This window comes from Pelecanus crispus, chromosome 3, assembly GCF_030463565.1.
Source record: "Pelecanus crispus isolate bPelCri1 chromosome 3, bPelCri1.pri, whole genome shotgun sequence".
Classification (NCBI taxonomy): domain Eukaryota; kingdom Metazoa; phylum Chordata; class Aves; order Pelecaniformes; family Pelecanidae; genus Pelecanus; species Pelecanus crispus.
This window is the reverse complement of record NC_134645.1, coordinates 90,387,626-90,409,925: the sequence shown is the minus strand read 5'-3', so window position 1 is coordinate 90,409,925 and position 22,300 is coordinate 90,387,626. Positions and strand designations below refer to the sequence as shown.

The 22,300-nt window shown below is 39.1% G+C and overlaps 1 protein-coding gene across 2 annotated transcripts; it reads left to right on the top strand.

Annotated features, from left to right (window-relative positions):
• Window positions 1-1,007: 1,007 nt before the first annotated feature.
• CASP8AP2 (caspase 8 associated protein 2) lies at window positions 1,008-21,844 on the top strand. 2 transcript variants are annotated; one of them, XM_075706642.1, is made up of 10 exons: window positions 1,008-1,034; window positions 1,421-1,496; window positions 1,877-1,957; window positions 3,984-4,084; window positions 4,289-4,363; window positions 5,587-5,702; window positions 8,839-11,345; window positions 13,931-16,895; window positions 18,743-18,842; window positions 20,779-21,844. In XM_075706642.1, exons 2-10 carry the CDS (start codon window positions 1,448-1,450, stop codon window positions 20,833-20,835), a joined length of 6,051 nt encoding a protein of 2,016 aa, XP_075562757.1. In that variant the 5' UTR covers window positions 1,008-1,034; window positions 1,421-1,447; the 3' UTR covers window positions 20,836-21,844. The 2 variants fall into 2 exon arrangements, with proteins under 2 accessions (XP_075562757.1, XP_075562758.1); XM_075706643.1 differs by lacking the exons at window positions 18,743-18,842; window positions 20,779-21,844 and adding an exon at window positions 17,447-17,481.
• The last annotated feature ends 456 nt before the right edge of the window (window positions 21,845-22,300 follow it).

The window sequence follows — 22,300 nt, the reverse complement described above, 5'->3', positions numbered from 1 at the left end:
GGGGCGATGGCGAGGGGGCGGGGCGCGGCTGCCTCGCGCTCTTCGCTTTGGCGCCAACTGCTTCAGGCCGGGGGGCGGGTTTTGCTGACGTCGCGGCCGGGGACGTGCCGTGCGTCTGCTGCCGTTGGCTGCCGCGACCGGGAGCCCCGCCTCCTCGGCGCCCGGCCTGCGGGACCAGCGGCGGCGGCAGCGGCGGTGGCGGTGACCTGCGGGCTGTCGCGGGCCGGGGGCGGCGGGCCGCGGCGCGGCGGCTGACCGGTGGGTGAGGGCCGCGGCGGGCCGCTGAGCGGGGCCTCCCTCCCTTCCTTCCCCTCCCGTCCCTTCCCTTTCCCTCCCTTCCCCTCCCCTCCTCCGCCGGCCCGGCGGGAGGCTGGGCGCCGCCTCGCCCCGCACGGGTGCCGCTCCCCTCCCCCACCAGCCCCGTGCGGACCCCGCCGCCCGCCCCGCCCCGCCCCGCCCCGCCCCGGCCTTGTCCGGCCCGGTTCTCCCCGCGCCCCGCCGGCGCCTCCCCCCGGGCGCAGCCCGCCCGCCCGCCCGGCGGTTGCGGGGTGCCACCCGTACGGCGGCAGCTGGGGTGCCGCTCCCGGGCCGCGATCGGCGGCTCTCCCGCCCTGACCCCCGAGAGGTCTTGGGCGCATCCGCCGTGACAGGAATTGGGGCGGGCGGGAGCCCCTTCCCGCCCGTGTAGGGAGGGCGAGGCCTGGGGAGGGGGTGAGGGCCGCTGCCTCTGAACTGGCAGGCTGCTGCTCGGCGCTGGGCAGCGCCTCCGCTTGCCCCGGCACCCGAGCTTTTCCCCTCTGCTCTTCTTTTCCTCGCTGTTGCAGGCTGCTGCTCTCGCCTCAGAGGTGCTTGTGTGACAGTGCCACAAACGTGCGTGCTTGTAAAGGCATTCTGCAGTAGCTGTTGTGGCGGGTCCTGTGTGTCCTGTGGCCCAGCACTGCTCTGTGCCTTGGCAGGCGAAACGTTCCGTGCCTGCTGCCGCTCATTATTGGTGTGGCTGGTGGTGGCAGATGGGGGAAACTTGCTCCTAAATGGTCAGCAGAGAAGAACTCCAAATTAGCAAATCGGATTATTTTAACTGGTTAAGATACACGTTCAGATAACCTGTTCGTAGAATGCAGTGCTTGCTTTCGTAGCAAAATTTCTTTATAGGATCTTTATTTGATACATATGAAAAAAAGATACAGCTGAAGATCATCTTCAGAATGCTTATTTACAGTACAGATTATTTCTTACTTTTCTTGACAGAGTTCTACATTTGTTATCTTGTTGTAAAAGTTTTCTCATCCTAGTATTGGGTTTTGTCGAAGAGCAAAGTAGCTCAGGTGTAATTGACTTATTTCAAGATGCTTCTGTTTTATGATGCTGTTCTGAAATTGTCAATTAATCTGTTATCTTCCCTCTGATATTTCGCTCATAGATGGGGAAGCCATAGGGAGTTTGTATCATGGCAACAGATGAGGATGGACTGGGACTGTTTGATATCCGCTATGGTGGTAAGCTGTGTTAGGTTACTTTCTGTTTTGCAGTGAGATAACAAGCAGTCTTACGAAAATAGGTCCAAAAATAACTTAGAAAACAAAATGGAAACAACTGAAGTTGGGACAAATATTGATGAGCTTCAACCATAATTAAGTGGCTGTGGCACAGTATCATTGTAAGCCATATCTTTTCTCCACAGTAGCAGTAACTTGCTGCGTAAAATTCCCCTGTCTTTTACTAGTTTGTACTACTACTTTCACTACTCTCTACTGGTCTAGGATCACAGCTATACTTACTTTATGGGAAAGGTGGAAGTTGGAGTTTACTAAATGTTTACTTTGTCATGTCTTTTTTTTTTTTTTTTTTTTTTGCTTTTTTTTTTTTTTTGCTTAAGCTGAAGCTTCCCCCTTCAAGGAAGGTGATGAGAGTTCAGTGGATATTTACGATGGCTTGGACAACAGCTTGACAGTTCCTGGTAGGTTGATTGTATCTTGCTGCTTGGCTTGGAGCATTATAGAGTCTCTGTGCTGCTTAGGCTGGTTTCAAGTAAAACAACAGTTACCTTTAAGTTTACGTTGAGCTGGTGTAATATATGCTTCAATGAGCTACTTGTTTAAATTCAAGACATAGAATCATAGATTTGTTTAGGTTGGAAAAGACCTTTAAGATCATCCAGTCCAACCATTAACCTTAGACTACCAAGTTCACCACTAAACCAGTTAAGGGTAGAGTAATAATTAATTTCATGTTTCCTGGCTTGGTGGCTGGATTATTTTTTAATGAAAGTAAAACAGAAAAGAATCATTAAGGTTGGAAAGACATTTAAGAGAAAATGAAGGAAGGAGCACCGAATATGTTTGGGTATTTGATTCTTCCAGAGTTTGTAAGAATTTCCCTATAAAGACATCTGGGTCACACTTCTCTGTGCAGTTCCAGTATGATTCTGTTTTCTTGTCCATATATGTTACAGTCTGTATAAATACATCAGAGAATTCTTGAATATATTAGCTGAATGATTATAAGATAGTTTTCATGTGATACTGCCTATTTTAAGAGACTTGGCCATATAAGGCGGTGCAGAGAAACCTTAGCTATTCTATCTGTGCCTTGATGTAGGACATTTTAGCTTGGAAAAAGCACCTTTATTCTGTGGTTTTTAAGCAGCATCAGGAGCAGAACCAACAGTCAATGATCACTAAATCCCCAGTGAGAGTTCCAAAATATTCCTTCTGTGTATACAACATATTCAGTAGATCCTTTTAACAAGTTTTTCTCTACTGACCTTACTACTGTAAGGCCATTGAATTTTTATGGGAGGGCTCTACTACATCCTACAGACAAAAAAGCATCTATACATCTTTTTCTCGCTTTCCATTTTGTATTTGTTAGAGCATATAGGAGTATTCTCTAAGTCTATATTTCACATACTGAGATGCATTGTTTAGTAAATGTAAAAGATGCAAGGAGGAATAATTGAACACAGTGCAAACATTTGATATAGTCTAGTTCTGAGGGATCTTTTTTTTTTTTAAATTTGAAAAGAGGATTGGTGAGATTTTTGCATGTCATCTTGCATTGTGTTAATAATACTCTTTACGTTGTGTTAATAATAGTCTTTGCATTATGGTATTGTCCAAAGGATTGAAGCGCAGCTTTGATAGCTAACTTCATTTATTTGTCCGCAAATTAATCTGTATTTCAGAGGTGTCATAAGTCGGGTCCTGTCAGTAATGCGTATTTGATGAACAGAGCACACAGGTTGATTTCAGGAAAAAGTACTGTTATCTAAATAATGGGGGTGTTTGGGTGTTGGGTTGTTTTTTGTTTCTTTTTTTTTCCTTTCATTTCTTTGGAACTAAAGCTAGGGAGTTTAAATTTGTGAGGGAATATAAAGCAGCAAAGGACATTTATTCAACACAAGAAGCATGGTATTCAACCCCATACCAACTCTACAGTAACTCCATTTGATTCTGATCAACTGATCCATGTTTGTGAACATGTAGGTGTTCTTTTTCTCAATAATTTTTTTTCAGCTGCAAATGTTTCCAAGGTGAAGTCTGGCCAAAAGCTGAATGAGTTGTAGGATGCACATATTTATTCTAGCTTTCTGCTGTCTGTTGGCTCTGGAATATCAGAACCTCAGATCACTGCTAAGGTGTAGCCCTTCTTGCTTTGTAAATTAGGTAGATTTATTGCATGTTAGCTCTCCTTTGACTTAAAACAACTTATTAGACAGCCATAAAATGCACCCATCTTTGTTGTTAGGTGTCCTGTATGTCTCTCAGTTTTTCTAACACAATGTTTCCAGTTGAACTTTAATTGTCATTGTTATCTTTTATGTTGATGTAAATTGGATCAAGTATTTCCAATAAAAATAACATAGATGTTGAAATTCAGGATACAAATTTCTCCGGATAAGGTCATGTGTTTTCCTCAGTGGCACAATGCGACCTGGCTAGAAAAATACCTTTTTCTTTATGTAATTGATTTTCTTTCTACAGACAATTCTGCTCCAAATTCTACACCAGCTGGAAACAGCTTAAATTTATTTGATGAGATATTAATTGAAGAAGGGACTGCAAAGGAAGCATCCTACAACGAGGTGTGTATTAATGTGACAAAAATCATTCTGGTGTTTTGGAGGTTTTTTCTTTCAAATTTCCTTGTGTAAAATGCAAAAAATGTTGTAATATTAATTAATGTTTGTAATATACATTACTGTGTTAACTAACTATAAATCTAGAGGAGTAACTTTCCTGTGTAATCAAGTCCACTTCTGTGCTGTGAATTCTTCTCTCTTCAACAGTTGCAGGCAGAATACGGAAAATGTCAGCAGCAAATTAAAGAGTTGATGAAGAAATTTAAGGAAATACAGGCACAGGTACTGTAGTTCAAAGGGCAACATTGTCAAGACTTATGTAAAGCAAACTAGATACTGCTTTGAGAGAGAGTTAATTTCATGCGCTTTCCAGAATTAAGCCATTGCATGGATGGTTTGCAAAGCACCTCTGTAGGTGCTCAGAGCTTGTTCTGCCTAGGATAGTTGCTAGGATAGCCTACTGACAAAAACGGTAGGTAAATTCACTTGTTTCACAGTGTTGCATGCGGTAAGACTTTAGTTGCTTAAAAGCTATCTTCTATCTCCTCAATTAGAAAATAAGCGTGTCAAATGAATAGTTATCAGAAAGGTATCCAGTTCTCTTGTTTTTTAAAAAATAGGTCTTTAATGCACTAGGGAGAAGGTTGCGAAGGTACCTGAGCTGTCATTAGAACTGGAAGAGGATGTCTGTGTTGCTTCCAGCATAGTGCCATTTTGATAAGGCTGAACTGCTCTTCAACTTGAGCTAGTATCCCCATGCTGTGCCCTTCTAAATAGCTAGATTATGTTGGGGAACTCTGCAACATGCTGTACTGTGTATTACAGATAAGTCCCAAAGGTTCTATGCTTTGAAATGGTAAGCAGCTTCTGCCCTGTGAACTTACGTATTGTTTTTCTGCAAAACTTGTCTGCCTTTCTGAGCAGACTTTGCTGAGGACAATTATTAAGAGAAGAGGCTATCTCAGGATTGACAGATAGGATTCTAGAACAACATATTTAGAAATGTTAGAATGATAGAGCACCCAAAGTTTTGATACCTTGAAAGAAATAGTTACCCTCTTTCTCTGAAAGTGCTTAAAAGCTACGTCTCTCATTTGACACAGTGACCAGGAAATTGAGTAAAAGAAGGAAACAAAACGGCAGATTATCATTTTTTAGCTCTATGGTTACTTGGTTATGGCACATTTCAGTGCTAATAAATTGTATGCTTAAAACATCTTAAATAATTACCAGGAACCCAAACAGGAGCATAAACGCGAGTGATGCTTTTTAAAAAAAAAAAGCTCCGTTGGATCTCAATAATTCTGACTTAATTCTGACTTCTCAAAAACAGTTTCTGTTATGTTCTACTGTCAGTTTGCATATGATGGGACTCTTTCTAATGGTTGTCTTGCACTGTTTTTCATTAGCTGTTTGGATACACAAGCTAATACTCTTTTTTTTTTTTCCCCCCCCTCTCTCCACCTTTTCTCTCTTGCTCTCTTTTTTGTATATGTTTAAAATAGAATGTCATTCTACAGAATGAAAACCAAGCTCTCAAAAAGAATATTTCAGCACTTATCAAAACAGCAAGAGTGGAAATTAACCGTAAGGATGAAGAAATCAGTAATCTCCATCAAAGGTACAGCTAGACAGTGGAACTGAAAACATGCTTTTTGTCTGATCATGTTTATATACTTGTAAGAAAGTTTGTGTGTATTTTAAGTAAAACTAATGAAGAAAATCATTACTTAGTAAGTAATTGTGTACTGGTACAATCAGAGGAAATAGGTATGTATCTTCTTTGCTTGGTGAGGTCTTTGGTTTCTAATTGAGAAAACTAGGAGGAATCCAAAGGGTGACCATTTGCCTGAATTCATTTTTGTTTGTTTTGTTTAATCACCCATTCCTGGTGGGTTATCTAACTATCTTGCATGTTTCAAAGCAGGTATTACTTTACACAGTTCAGCTTCAGAATGAGTCGTATTTTATGGTCTCAGGCATGAATTCCATGGAACTTTTCAGACGACAAATCAAAATAAATAAAGAGACTATATAATGTTTTCACGGCCAGATATGAAAGCCCTGTCTCCAGTGGTGGGGGATAGCACCTAGAGGATTTTTGGTAATTTCTGTGTACTACTAATCTTACTGCAAGGAGTTGAAAATATTAAAGTATGGATGGGAGAGTAGCTGAGTTTAAGGTTTCTGAACTGCTTGAAACCAGAGCAGGGGTCCAAGATTCAGGACCCCTAGTTTATCACAAGGTCACCTGCTTGTCACTTGTGTGACATCAGCCATATTATTGCTTTGTTTGTGTTTCTGTTTGACCATTTGGTATTTTCTTGCACCAAAAGATGACATAAGGAAGGTTCATTTGATGTTACTGTGCTAGAGGCTATATGCATATTAACTATGTGATTTTTTTTTTTTTTCCTAAATACTGAAAGTGACCAGATGTTATCTGATGGAGGTTGAGAGGTTTTAAGACATGCAACTCTTTCAGTTGATTGGCTTTGACACAATAGCTGTCATTTTCCACACCTTTGAGTGTAGTATTCTGGGTTTTAAATTAAATTGTTTGAAAAATATTTTCTTGTTTTGAATACTCACCCTCATTAAAGAGTTTACAAACTCTGTTGCAATACCTTCTGATGGTGATGAAAATTTATGAACAACGTATTTGATCTAGGTATTTTGGAGACATCCATCACGGAAAATTGTGGGGAAAGTGGCACTTTGAGGTCTTAGACCTCTATAGACCTTGGCTGCTGCATGGTCTATAATAAATAAGCTCATCTTAAGGAATCTACCTATCTGTAAAGACTACTTAAAAGTTAATACCTTTGTGGGAAATTGTTAGTGCTTATCTCAAAAAAAAAAACAACCCCAAAAACACCCAAACAAAAACTAAACCAAACAAAAACCCCACTTGGATACAATTACATTTATCACACATGTATGCAGATTTAATAGTCAGCCTAAAGCACAGTGAAAACTTGTCAGTATAATTCAAAATTAAACAGAAATATAGGAAAGGGGTTTGGATTACAGCAGCTGCAGCATTGTTGTAGTTCAATGTTCAGTTCACATCACAATGTCACTTTTTTGGAGCAGAGCCAGTTGTATAAGCTGATGGTTACATATTTAAATTTACTGTATCAGCCCATGGGAAGTGTTCAGTTTTATAAAGCAAAACCAACCCCATTTTGTATTGGAGATAAATACAGAATTATTTTACACTCGAACTGATTCCTTACAACCGGACACTGAATCAACATAGAATTTCAGGCCAAAACCAAATGTCTGTGTGTAACAGCCCTTCATCCTTCTCTCCCTAAGAAGGAGCCATACATTTGGTGGTTTGCTTCCATCATTTGTTGGCTTCTGTTTACTTCTGCATCGGTTAGACACAATCATTCTTTTGAGATTCTGGAAAGCATTTAAGAAAGTTGCCATTGCCTTTAACCATGTCATTTTAATGAAATGTTTTGTTGAATATGGCAGAAAAGTGTCTGTCGGGGGTTTTTTTGTTGGGTTGGTTTTTTTTTTTTTTGGTGAGGTACTTTGAGCTCTATCAGTAATGAGTTCAGGCTATATAGGCTACATGTGCCCTTTTCAATTTACTTTTTTTTCTTTTTATTGTGATGACTTTGCAGCAGTAGCATGTGGCCTTGATGAGGCTTGATTACTGTAATTTACTGCCTGTTTTCTGTAGCTTGCAACAAGTTCCAAACATGGTAGTTTATTTGTTTATTGGGTAGAGTAAGCACAATCACATTATACCTATTCTTTTGGTTGCCAGTTTACCAAATAGTGAGCTACTAAATCGCTCTTTTTCTATTATTGTTATTTCATCATGTCCTGGTTTCAGCTGGGATAGAGTTAATTTTCTTCCTAGTAGCAGGCATAGTGCTGTGTTTTGGATTTAGTATGAGAATAATGCTGATAACACACTGATGTTTTAGTTGTTGCTAAGTACTGCTTCTGCTAGTCAAGGACTTTTCAGCTTCCCATGCTCTGCCAGGTGCACAAGAAACTGGGAGGGGGCACAGGCAGAAGAGTTGATCCAAACTGACCAAGGGGCTGTTCCATACCGTATGACGTCATGCTCAGTATATAAGCTGCGGGAAGTTGGCTGGGGGGCGGGGATCACTGCTTGGGAACTGTCTGGGTATCGGTCGGCGGGTGGTGGCAATTGCATTGTGCATCACTTGCTTTGTATACTATTATTACTGTTGTTTTTATATTGTTATTATTACTACTACTATTTTACTTTATTTTATTTCAATTATTAAACTATTCTATCTCAACCCAGGAGTGTTTCTCACTCTTCCGATTCTCTCCCCTGTCCCATCAGGGCAGGGGGAGTGAGTGGGCAGCTGCGTGGTGCTTAGTTGCTGGCCGGGGTTAAACCATGACACCTTAAATCACTAATGCTTTAAAGAACAACTTTTTTTTTCCTAGGGGAAGGCTCTCTTTATTGCTGGACGATGAAATACTAATTTGAATTACTGTATTTGTTAATTAGACGCAGTACAGTATTTTTCCACAGATCTTGCTTTTTCTTTAGACGAATTTGATTTGGAAAGTACGTATACAAATTATATGTGCTAATGGAAATTATTTCACTTCTATTTTTATCCCACATTTTTTCAACTTGAAGCTGAAAGAAACTATGAACAATTTTGAGAGATATGGATTCACTGCAATTTGGCTTTAGTTATGTTTAAATAAATTTCAAAACTAACATGGCTTTTTTTTCTTTTTGTAAACAGGCTATCAGAATTTCCCAATCATCGAAGTAGCTTCACCAGAACATACCTTCCAGGATCAACTAATGGAAGGTGCTCTGAGATGTGTAAAACAAAAGATTCCAAATTCAGACCTTCTGATTTAGGTGACAGTATAAAGATGGAGCATAGAATGAAAAATGACTGTTCAAAAGATACATACCACAGTTACTCATCTCATAATACGGACAATGGGAAGTCTAGCTCCGACAAAAGAAACACTCCATATTTACTGAGATACCCTCCCGAAGAGCTTTGCAACGATGGTACTCATACATCGAACTATGACCATAGTTCCAACAAGGATAACAGAAAGGAAAGAAAAGAAATTAAAAGTAATGAACAGTATAGTAGGGGAAATGTCAACAAATACAAAAGAGAAGTACATCAGAGCACTGGAAACAATGGGAACTGTAACAATGGTGACAGTGAAGAGGGGAATTCAGATCCTCAGCAAAAGCTGAAAACCCTTTCAGAGAAGGCTAGTAGAAATGAGTTGCAACAAAAAAGTCAGAGCATAAAACTCAAATGCAGTCCAAGTGTAGAAAGAAGAGTAGAAAGGGGTGTTTCTTCCTGGGAGAAACAAACTACCAGTAAAGACAGATTTCAAACAAGAGGTGATTTGTATGCTGATGAGAGATCACAAAATTTATTAAAAAAAGACATTAAAACACATGATAAAGATGAAAAAAACGCTGGCCAAAAAAATAAACTAAGTGAAAAGCTACAAGAGCAACCAAGGAGGTCTGGTAGAGGGAGCAGTCCACACTCAAAGAATGAACATTCAAAGAGTCTTCATGAATCACGTAAATGTCGCGTGGAAGAGTCTAGAAAAGGAAGAGACATTGACTGCAAGAGGGACAGGGGAACAAATGATCATACCTCTCGAGAAGGAAGGACTTCACCTTCTAGTTCCAACAGCAGAGAGCATAAATACGCACGCTTGAAGGAAAATAGTAGTAGATATGAATGGGAAACAGCACATTCCAAATCAGAAAGACACAGAACTGAAGAAAAAAGGAAAAGAGAAAGAGAGAATCAGGATGAAAATAGACATTTTAGAAATGAAAGAAAAGTTGCAAAAGAGATTTCTCACCAATCTGGAAAAGAATCCAAGAAAGGTACAGATGTTACAAAAAGTGAGAGAAACAAGTCCTATAAGCTAGAAGAAAGCTTAAAAGACCATAAAATCTCCAAAACTAAAGATGATCACACTGGGACAAAAAGCAAAGACTTAAAACTTAGCTTTATGGAAAAGCTAAATTTAACTCTTTCTCCTGCTAAGAAACAATGTCTTTCTCCAACAGATGGACTTAAAACACCTTCCCAAAAGGCCGCTGATGAGGGAATTACAGAGCTCACGCTGCAGGCAGAAATGTTAGACTCTGCCCACCCTGTTAAATCTGGTCCCGCAGAGCAAGCTAATTCAACACTACAAGTTCTGGACAGTGCAGCTCCAAGCGATGTGGAACCAGCACTGCCTGTTTCTGTCAATTCTGAAAATGAAGCCTTGAAAGTAGCAGCAGCAGATCCAGCACAATCTGAGGCATTGCCAGCAGTGGCAACCGGTGAACCGAGCTCGGACACCTTACCAGAAGCAGAAGTGGGTCAGGTACAGCCCCAAGCCTTGCCAGGAGCAGCAGAGGTACTGGTTCCTGATGAGAGGCAGGCTGAAACCTTGTCAGCTCTAGCAGAGGCTTGTGATCTGGTTGAATCGGAAACCTCAGCACCAGCAGCGTCAGTGACGGATCTGAATCACCCTGAACCTTTGCCCCTGGAGGTGGCGGAGAGTGTGGCAGAGTGTGAAAACTTGCCTGTGACGGTGGGTGTGATGCAGGACGGTAATGTACCAGCAGCAGAAATGGCACAATCTGAACCTGCTGGTGAAAGTATGGGAGCCCTTCCAGAGTCAGCAGCAGAGAAGAAAGAGGAAGATAAAATATGTCTAGCTGCTGACATAGCAACAGACCAATGTGACTCTCAAAACCTTGTCTTAGATGACTCAGAAGCCAAAAGTTCTCGTGACCCGGAGTCCTGTGATGTCACAGATGATATTAGTGAAACAAAACCAGACTCTTTCACGGAAGTAGTGAAAGACGATGATCACTTGGCTGCAGAAAATGTTGAGTGTCCCGTTGAGGAAAAGGGTATCTGTGAAATTAATACGAGTACATCTCAGTCACCTGGCAGAACTATGTTAACTGATAAGGATGAACCATTAGTTGACCAGAATGCTTGTGATCTGGAGCCAGACCTAACTGAAATCAGTACTGCAGCATCTTCTCTTAGTGGTGAGATGTATCCTAGAACTAAAGAGAGAGAAACTAACCCAGTTCCTGTTGATGATGACAGCTCAATACTGAGCATTGATCTCAATCACTTGAGGTATATTCCAAAGGCAATCAGCCCACTGAACAGTCCAATGCGCCCTTTGGCTAAAGCACTTAAGATGGAAAGTCCCTGCAAAAGTCTTGTGAAGAGTTACAGCAAAGGTATTTGTGTATTCAAATTTCTTTTCTACATAAAGGCTTAGAAGATCCATTCATGGAAAGCAGAAATGCCTTTAACTGCTTTCTCAAAAGCACAAATTGTTTCTTCTTTAGCTATGTGAGTCATAGCGGTCATTTTTATTTATAGGGGAACTGTTTAACAGTGCAGTCAAGATTGTAGCCAATTGAACATTAGTGCTATAAAAATTGGAGTTTGTCATTGCTGACAGATAAGTGGTTGAAATAAGAGTTATGTAAAAACTTCTAAAAAAAATACATATAGGTTTCTTAATTGTGGTTAGTTCTGAGTAGATCTCATTAGGTGGTTCTCTTAAATTGTAGAGGCAAAAGTTATTCAGGATCATATTCTTTCAAGTATTTATTTGTGAGAAAGCTGGAGAGAGTACCCGAGACAGTTTCTAGGAATGTCAGCTAAGAGAAAGCTGTGTTCTCCCTCTGAATTAATTTCAGTGTGAATTTTTATTTTTGTATATATATATATATATATATATATAAAAAAAATAATTGTGAGTCAGTCGGTGGGGGAAAAAAGTAGAACAAATACAACAACATTAGGATTTTTCATTAATGAAGAAGGTCCAACTCCTAAATAAGATGTCAAGGAGATAAAACATGGTGACAGCACTCACAGGAAGAGAAAATAGGTGACCCAAAGTTTAAATCTTTTACTTGTGTGAATGTGACTCTTCCTGTCATGTCATGCTGCAACTAACAAAAAGTGTTTTTTGAAATTTATTTTTTCTGCTAGAAGAGGAATGGTAGGGTGACATTTAAATCCCTGTTCTTATGTTTTGGAGCATAATCCTTCTGTCTTTTTGCAAATCTTAGTGTGGTGTACTCTGGAATTCTGTCTCTTCTGCTTGAGACAGCTACTCTCTTAAGTGTGAATTCTTTCAGCAGATTATATTTCATTCCTACAGCAGTTTATGTTCTTTGAAATATCTGGGGGAACACAAGAGCTTTGGGATCAGAGTAGATGAACATCAAATAAAAGTATTTTTCTGATTTTGTAGTGTTTCCCTGAGTTACTCATTAGAGGAATCCATCCTGTCCAGAACTTGCTACTAAATTATAAAGCAGTGATTTTCAGCTCTGAAGTGATGCCTAGTTGTCTTTGTGATCTGACTAATGATACGCGTGTCAAATGTTCTGCATCTGTTAAATTGACAGGAGGCTATGGTTTCTCTTGGCTTTGAAATTCAGTACTTGCCTTTGTGCTGTTCTGCAGGACAGGGGTACATATGCTAATACTATAATTTGACCACTTTCATTTTATACTTTGGTTTGTCAAAATATTGAAGTGATTAGTTTGAGAAGATATTGATCCTTGAAAAACTGAGATGGAGGCAGTGGTGGGGTAGGTTTGTGCTCCTGTAGAATCTGTAAAGAGTACACATTTTCAAATGTTGCTTTAAAGTGTTAATCACAAGTTCATTTTCTATGGAGAGCAATTTAGATATGTTCTTTTATGACATTAAATGTTTGTTAGATGTCATTAAGCAGTCTAATCCGTGTGCGAGTGAACATGAGAGTGTTTTATTAACTAGGGTGCTCAGCAAGCCTAAAATTAACTGCAAATCTCATTAATCAATACATACACACTTCAGTGGAATTTTTGTACAATGGAAATGGGCTTGCTTTTTCATCTTTTGTAACATACTGCTTTGTAGCTGATTGTAATTGCTTATTTTTCTTAACAAAATAGCATTTGGTTTGAATTTTAAAGAATGATTGAATCTATATTTAATGATATCTCAAAAATATAAAACATTTAATAAACTTATTTGTGAGACAAAGTAAGGCATACTACATTTGGCAGAACTTTAGCCTTTCCTCTCGCATATCTCAGTCCATATACTTACCATTCAGGAACCTGAACTGAAGGCTTTCTCCAAAATTTCTGAGGAAAAAAACCTTTTTATGCTGTGGTGCTTAATTACATTGCTGGTAATTTTAAATGCGTCAAAAACTGAAATAGGATATAATCATCTGTACAGTGCCTAGTCCTCTTTTTGTTTAGTAAGTTAGTTTATTGAAAGACTTGATGATTTAAGTAGAACCTTTTTATCAGCCCTGGAAAAGATAGTTGAATGCAAACATTAATCGGTCATTTGTACTGCTCATTTTGTTTTCATTGTGAAACTGCTAAAAAACCCCCAACTATTGTATGTAAATGTTAGTCCATAATGATGTTAAAGTTAAAATTCAGTTTGTGCAGTGTTCAGAAAACTTGTTAAAGTGAATGGAAAGAAATTCAAAACTGACCCAAACTGTTGGATTTTTCTGTTTTCAATGGATATATTCATGAGATACATCACCATGTTTTTGGTGAAATGTTGAGGTCTTATTTGCCCTTTGAAGCTCAGAAAAATCCCATTAAATTAGCAGCTGCTGAAGCAAACTGCCCCAACTTTTTATAGCTGAAACTTCCTGAGTTGTCCTTGGCCGTTTCAAACAAACTGTTCTGAACTGTCGCTTTACACAAGAGAATCTTCCAGGTTTTTCTGCAAATGTCTGTTTATGATTGCATTTTTTATGGTGATTAGCAAACTGTTTTCTTTTTATAGATTTAGTTCCTGAAAGTACAGTTGTCGTCTGTCCCTCAAAGAATTTGTCAAAGGAGGTAAACAAAGAAAATCAAAAGCCAGTTAGCATGTCTGATGAACACTTAGAGATGGAGTCCCAGCTGAGTATCTCTTCAGATGAAATAGAAGAAGGAGAAATCGTAAGTAGTGATGAAGATGAAGAAAAATCTAAACCAGAAAGATGCTCTGAAAAGACAAAAAAGTCAAGACCAAAAGTTTCTCCTGACACACGAAATTTGACCAGCAGTCCGCAGAATCAAAAGAGCAAAACTGTGCGTTGCAATGAAGATAATGGAAAATTTGTTTCTGTGAAAGTAAGTACAAAGAAGAATAGAGAGAGGCATAAAAATCAGACTTTCAGATCTTCAAAGGATATGAAGAAAAATAAAACTGTGAGCATTGCTTGTCTTGAGAAAATAGTTCATGTTATTGTTGAACCTTCAAATGTACAAGAAATCATGCAGATGCTAAGAGCTATACGAAAGCAGATGAGGAAAAATTATATGAAGTTCAAGGTACACTTTCCAGTTCAGCACTTTCACAGAATTATAGAATCTGGTATCATAAATTTTACATCGTTAATAAAAAACTTGAGCTTTTCTAAGATGTCTACATTAGGTGAGACATTAAAATTGAATATCTGTGATATTATAGAGTCCAAACTTAAGCAAGTTAAAAAGAATGCAATAGTGGACCGTCTTTTTGAGCAACAGGTATCAGATATGAAAAAACAGTTATGGAAATTTGTAGATGAACAGCTTGATTACTTATTTGAAAAGATAAGGAGAATTATAATAAAACTCTGTGATGTAGTAAATGTGGGAAATGAGAGTGAGGAAAGGAAGTTTGAAAGAGCAGGAAAGCAAAAACACAAAATCAGTCATAAAAATGATATGCAAAGATCTAGAAAAAAGTCCCTGAAAGCCAGATCTCAAAAGCCTGAAGAATATATCCTTTCGAAGCAAATTGTGGATTATCAACGACCTAAGTGTTACCATGAGAAAAATAAAACAGATGCACCAAAAATTGCCTTTACAAAATGTCTTAACTCCATTGATAACACGAGGAATTCCCAAACCAAACTGCACCTCTCCAAAGACAATAATTTGCAAGGCACTCTCACTCCATTGAAGGGTGTAAAATACGAAAAGGAAGGATTCCAGCTATCCAGAGATGCTAACAAGTCTGATCTTAGTTATGAGCTTCTCACAGAACAACAAGCGTCCAGTCTTACGTTTAATCTTGTAAGTGATGCTCAAATGGGTGAAATTTTCAAAAGTTTATTGCAAGGTTCGGATCTCTTGGAAAAAAATGGTGGCAATATCGACAGACATGAGTGGGAATTCAGGACACCGGAAAAACAGTTTTTAGACAGTCATAAATGCAGAGGTAATACGGCTGGACTGGTGCAAGAGATTGCTCCAAAGGAGGCTTGCATGGAATCTCGACCAGTAGGGGATATTAACTGGCCTATTGTTTCACCTGTAAGAGCTCCTTCTTTAACATCTAGGCTTCAGATGTCTGTTGACCCAGACGTACTAGATGAAAGCTGTATGTTTGAGGTTCCTACAAATGCCGCTTCATGCAAAGAAGATGAATGCAGTTTACAAAAGAATAAGCCATTTGTTTCTTCTATCCTCCTTGAAGATTTGGCTGTTTCCTTAACTATTCCATCACCTTTGAAATCAGATGCTCACCTCAGCTTCCTAAAACCTGAGAATAATTCTAGCTCAACTCCCGAGGGTGTTCTCAGTGCACATTACAGTGAAGATGCACTTCTTGAAGAGGAGGATGCCACTGAACAAGACATTCATTTGGCTTTAGAATCTGATAACTCAAGCAGTAAATCAAGTTGTTCTTCATCATGGACAAGTCGTCCTGTTGCTCCTGGTTTTCAGTGTCGCCCCAGCCTACCAATGCAAGCAGTAATCATGGAGAAATCCAATGATCATTTTATTGTAAAGATTAGGCGTGCAGTGCCATCTACCTCACCAGCAGCTGATCAAATGGCTTCAGTGAAGGAAGCACGGGCATCCTCAACCAAGAATGAAAAAGAAGAAATGAGAAGTGGGGAAAAAGAAAGGGATAGTCAGAGTGCCCCAGCAGCCACTGTGCAGGAAACTGTCAAACCAGAGCTGGTTAAGACGGATCAGTTGCCTCATGTTAGCACTGAGCAAGGACAAAATCCTGCCTTACCTCAGCCTCTAAAGGAGTCACATAATAGTATTGGAAAGGAAGAAACTACTGTGTTGCTTGGACCCTGTAGAAAATCTTCACACACACAGAGCCATGACATTGAAAGCCCAGATGAAGGCTCTGAGCAATCTCAGACACACAAATTGAAAGTATCTGAAAAAGTAAATGAAATGGGTGTTAGATCTCAAGCTTCTTTTCCTGCTGGATGCAGTGTAGAGTCATACATAGACTTAACAGATGATATTGTTAGTGAAACTTCATGTCTTGCAGTGGAATCCACTGCAGATAAGAGGACTTGTGAAACTTCTACAGCTAACTCGGAAAACAGTGATAAAAAGGAAGAACTGGAAGAGTGCTCTGATGCATTTATAGACTTGACGGAAGAGCTTTCCAATGAGACTGCAGCGCGTGAATGTAATCTTGAAACAAAATCCACTTCGAACACTGCTGTAGGATGTCAGATAAGTATAGATGATAAAACTAGTAAAAAAAGGAAAAAGGAGGCCGCTGTCAGAGAGAATTCTAACTCAAAAAGACAACGAAAAGAAACTGAATCAGCGGGTGAAGGGGGCGATGCAAGTGATGTGAAACCTGAAGAGGTAAATTCAGCACTCAAACGATGTTCTGGTAAGAAGAATGAGTTGCCACAGAACAAAGACTCTTCTCCTTTGGCTTCGTCTGCATCATCACCTAGTCTGTATGCCAAAAACATCATTAAAAAGAAGGGAGAAGTAGTAGTTTCCTGGACAAGGTAATTTCTGATTTGATCTGTTTGATTGTTTTAGTTTGGGGGGGGGGGGGGGGGGGGGAGGTTTAACTACATGATACACTGAAATGTGGGAAGAAAAGGATATTTAGTTGATGGCTGAAGTTATTTGCTGGCTCTACATCCTTCTGTAAAGAGTGGAGTGGGACCCTCCTATCTATGCAGGATGACTTTACGAGACAGATGTCTTCTCTTAGAGTACCACTGAAAGGTGCCAAAGTCTTTTTTTTTTTTTTTTTTTTAATAACAGTTGTCCAGGGTAAAACAAATTTAAGTGATGAACTGATTTCATGTAATCCTGTTAGCAGCAGCAGCCTTTGGATGAGAACAATTTTTAGTCATTTCTTAGGTAGTTTAAATCAGATTTGCCCTAAAGAAGGTGGCTTCTATAGTCATAACTAATTCCATCACTTACCCACATCTCCCAAAACAAGAGTACCTTCTGCTTTTGTTTTTAAAGCTTATATGCTAAGGTGACAAGACCTACTATATTGCACTGTCTATAATTTATGTTTTCCCTGCCATTTCCTTTCCAGTCCAAAATTTCCAGCCAGGCTTGGTAGGGGATAGAAGTCTTTGATGTTTCTACAAGGCCTGGAAGCATTGGTGGCTGGATAAAGGAGAGCAGCTAAAGATTTCCCCTGCTGAGAGAAGGCATGAGAGCAAACAGTTCTCTGTTTTGGGGTCTACACTGCTCAATCTCCAGAAATGTACTAGTCAACCATTCAGCCCATATATTCCAGTTAGTAGGATTTGAGTGACAAATGAGGTGACTGTATGTGACAAAGATACGTGCAAAGTTCTTGTGGTGTATTCTTACCCTTAAGAAACTATAGTTAGCAGGTGATGCTGTTCTCGCTACAACTTGATACAATCAACACTTTATAAAGGGGCTCCTAAAATTTTCAGGACAGACTTTTCTTATCTGTTCAGATATAAAGTAAGTTTCTAGGTAGCATTTTAAAAGAAAATCAGCTTCTTCATGGAAAAAAGTCTGTGAAAGCTAATACGATTTTTAACACGCAAGCCAGTGAGATAGGAAGAGATTATTAGTTTTCCTTATGAATACAATTAGGTTTTTTGTGTCGCAGTCTTTGTACCTCTTTGAACTATACCTAAAAAAAGAAGTTTATTGAAATAACTAGTCGTTACATTTTTCTTTGAAATGGAGGAAGTTAAACATAATTTATTGGAATATGGCATGTTTCAACCAAAAATACGTAGTGGCTACTACATAATGACTGTCTCTATATGCATTTTACATATACCTAAATTTATTAATGACACAAACAGCAAATCGGTGATACACTTAAGAATAGACTCCTGGTCCTTTATGCCCATGTGAACAGTAGATGTGCTCTGAGTGTGTTTGTTATGTTAGGCTGCTTACAGAAGTCAGACACCTCTCTGTTTAATCCTTGAACATCAGTGGGCCTGAGGTGAAAGCCACTGCCTAGCCATGCAAACTGAGGCAAGTCCACCTAGAACTGCCAGCCCCTGTTGAATTTATGAGTTCTTTTCAATTCAAGTTTAAATGTCTGCTTTAGGAGCTTAAAACTCTTTTTGATGACTCTGGTTTTGGGCTAACGCTATTGTGATAATCCTGCCCTTCCTAATAAGGTAGCATAATCTCCACTACCACTTGTTTGTACTGATTCTGTTACTCTGTGCTGGTGGAGGGGAGGAACCTCCGTAAGTTCATTGCTGCTGTTTGAACTCATGTTCCGTAGTTTGGAAATACTCAGAATTTTATATATGCCTGTACGTATTTTTTTTGTGTGCTTGTACACATATATATGTATTAATATTTTTAAAATGCATTTTTGCTATAGAAATGATGACCGAGAAATTTTACTGGAATGCCAGAGAAAAGGACCATCAAGCAAAACCTTTGTTTCCTTAGCCACTAAGCTGAACAAAAGCCCAAATCAGGTAGGTGATATCATTCTTACACTTGATAATAACTATGTTGCTACATTTATGATTGCAGCTGAACAAAAACCTTTGGAGATTTTCTGCTAACTTGGAGTTGTTTTTTCCTCATGTCTTTTGTTGGGGAGTTCTTGAAAAAAGAACCTTAGATTATCCCAGTTGTTACTTTTTAAAAATATACATTATAGGGATATTACGGTCCAGGGATCTTCAGTACCTGTTTGAATCATACCTTGAAACTGCTGCGTCCAAGCATAAGCCAGGGACAACAGGATTGTTTCTATTGTTGGATCAGCACTTAGCTAAAGACGGGTAATTTGGAGAGGCTCAAAGCCTTTGCACACATTTAATAAATTAGAAAAGGATTAAAATTAGAGCTGGAAAAAAATACCAGGATTTTGCAGAAGGGACGTTTTTCATGAAAATGTTTCCTTTTTTCTTTCACTTTTTAATTGAGAAACTTCAAAAGATATGGATGTCAAATTGATGTAGAACATTTCCAGAGGTTTGCATATAACTTTGTACTTGTCTTGAATTGCTATCTTAATCTCCATCCTGCAAATCGAAACTGGGGAGAAGCATCCATTTGAGTAAGTTAGGAAATCATGCGTGCTCAGGATTTGGTTTTTAGGATGTTGTGTTGTATGGTTACAGAGTCTTTGCGGGGTTTAGAAGCTGTTGGGGTGGATGGTTGGATAAAACAGTGTTATCTGTGCATTTATGCTGCTCTTCGCAGTGAGCTATTTGGTGGATGATAGATACGCTATAGCAATATGCATATAGTGATAACAAGTACTAACTTACAATTCAATGAGGTAACTATGTAAGCTGTAGCCATGTTCAACAAAAACATGTTTGACTCCCATCTACAGACCAGTTTTGTAAAATCCCTAGTAGGCAGATTATTCTATGGTAAGCCATAAATACCTGAAGCAACAGTTACACAAGAGGCTAGAAAATAAGCAATAAAGTGTTGTCCTGGTTTCGGCTGGGATAGAGTTAATTTTCTTCCTAGTAGCAGGCACAGTGCTGTGTTTGGGATTTAGTAGAAGAACGTTGATAACACGCTCATGTTTTTAGTTGTTGCTGAGTACTGCTTATGCTAGTCAAGGACTTTTCAGCTTCCCATGCTCTGCCAGGTGCACGAGAAACTGGGAGGGGGCACAGCCAAAATAGTTGATCCAAACTGACCAAAGGGCTATTCCATACCATATGACGTCATGCTCAGTATATAAACTGGGGGGGGGGTTGGCCGGGGAGCAGCGATCGCTGCTCGGGAACTGTCTGGGTATCGGTCGGTGGGTGGTGAGCAATTGCATTGTGCATCACTTGCTTTGTATATCACTATTATTATTATCATTATTATACTGTTACTATTATCATTACTATTTTACTTTATTTCAATTATTAAACTGTTCTTATCTCAACCCAGGAGTGTTTCTCACTCTTACTCCTCCGATTCTCTCCCCTATCCCATCGGGGTAGGGGGAGTGAGCGAGCGGTTGCGTGGTGCTTAGTTGCTGGCTGGGGCTAAACCATGACCAGTGTGCTCTTTGTGGAGTACAAAATAAGCTTTTGTGCTTACATTTGAATCTTCCTCACAGTTATACCTGGCAAAATTCAAGTCTAATTGACTTGAAGACTTCATTTTTTTCCTCCTGGTTGTAAGTAAACCTGTGTTAAACCAGTAGTTGGCTCTAGCTCTCTGTGATTAACTGGAGGCTATTTCAGATGTCAAAGGTATAGGAAGACTTCCTACATCCAATTAACATGTTAATAGTGTTCCTAAAATTCTACTTCTAAAATTTATTGGAAGCAAATAAAAAACCAAAATAGTGGTCTTTTTAAAAAAACTTTATGCTGTCAGATCAGTCTGTGTTGGTAGGTATGGAAATCTGGGGCCTCAATGATGTGTCTTTTTTTTGTCCTCCATTAGGTTTCGGAAAGATTCAAGCAGTTAATGAAGCTGTTCAAGAAATCCAAGTGCAAGTAAACTTACCACCAAGTTGCTTCGTGGTTACAGGGTTTAGCTGTTACCAGCAACGATGGACTACAACCACTGCATTCATATGGTGGGATTAGTGGGAGGTATCCAAGTCAGAATACTAAATTTGGTAAATCTGATGCACTGTTAATTGCTTACTTCCCTGTCCATGTTTCCTCTGAAGTGTTTTATCAGAGTAACACAGAGGGAACTTTACAAACAAACTGGCTAGGAAAGAATGTGCACGTACAAATGAAGCAGTATCATTTCAAGGGGGTGACATCTCCTGTTGGTTAAATGCATTCTATAAGCAAAGACAAGGGCATGCAGTCAAGTGAAAATGGTGGCTCTTGCTTAAGTTGTTGGAAGTACTGCACATGGTGATGTTGAACTATCATTTTAAGAAGTAAAAGTGCTTTGGAATCCAGTTGGTAGATAATCCTGGAAAATGACAGGTACGTCATCTTGGTTACCTTGAAACATATTTTAAGAAGTTAGGCCTTTTTTTCTTTTAAAATAAGGTAGGGCAATGATAGCAGTAATTCCAAAAGCTGCTTATCTAGTAATTGGATTCTGATGGTAAGAAATAGGTGGTTCTTGCTTCTTTGTCGGTTGCTCATAGTGGGTTTCAAGGAGGGAATCTGGCACCGAGTGTGGAGTTTGTCTTCAACTTTAAGCACATTAACTAAGCCATTTCTTGATGACTCCAGTGTTCAACAGAGATGAATGAATTTATCTTTGAGACTGCCCATCTATCGTCATTGACAATGGAGAAAATCTAAGCCAATTGTCTAGTCTAAACCCCTAACTTTCTGATCTTTGAAGTCAAATAAAATGAGTCCCAAGCTCTCTGAGAGAGTGAAGCCAGTCATTAATGCAATGACCAGGTTTTCAGCTTCTTTTAAATTGTGAACTGCTGTAATGAATATTCATTCACAAAGAACTGTCTTGCAGTTAAAAACGTTTTGCTGTTCTGATGCTATTTAAAAAGACTTAGTATTGAATTTTGAATAGTTGTGGGGGGGGGCGGGGGGGCAGTCCATGAAAAATACATTGGAATTTTTTTCAATTTTTTTCTTTATTTCCTTTGGAAAAGGCTAATACATTTTTCTGCTCAAAATTACATCTGGGAAAGGTACTTAAGTTAGGTCTTCAACATCATGAACATTCTGTTTTGTTAAAAAAAAAAAATTGACAAATTATTTTATTTTTAAAATTAACTTAGAGACAGACCTTTACAGTTTTATAAAATGTGACTTTATACTTACTAACCAGGAGAAGAACTTTTCTGTAAAAAGAAGCAGTTTCAAAAGCTTGTCAACTTGGCGTGTTTTGACAGCAATTGTATCTCTCTTTCCAAATTGTTTAGTACATCAGAAATTCATTATGTTCTATTTTAAAGAACTCTTATAACTGCTTCCAGTTTTACTAGTGCATACTAAAAGTGTGTGTGTATATATGTATACACACACAT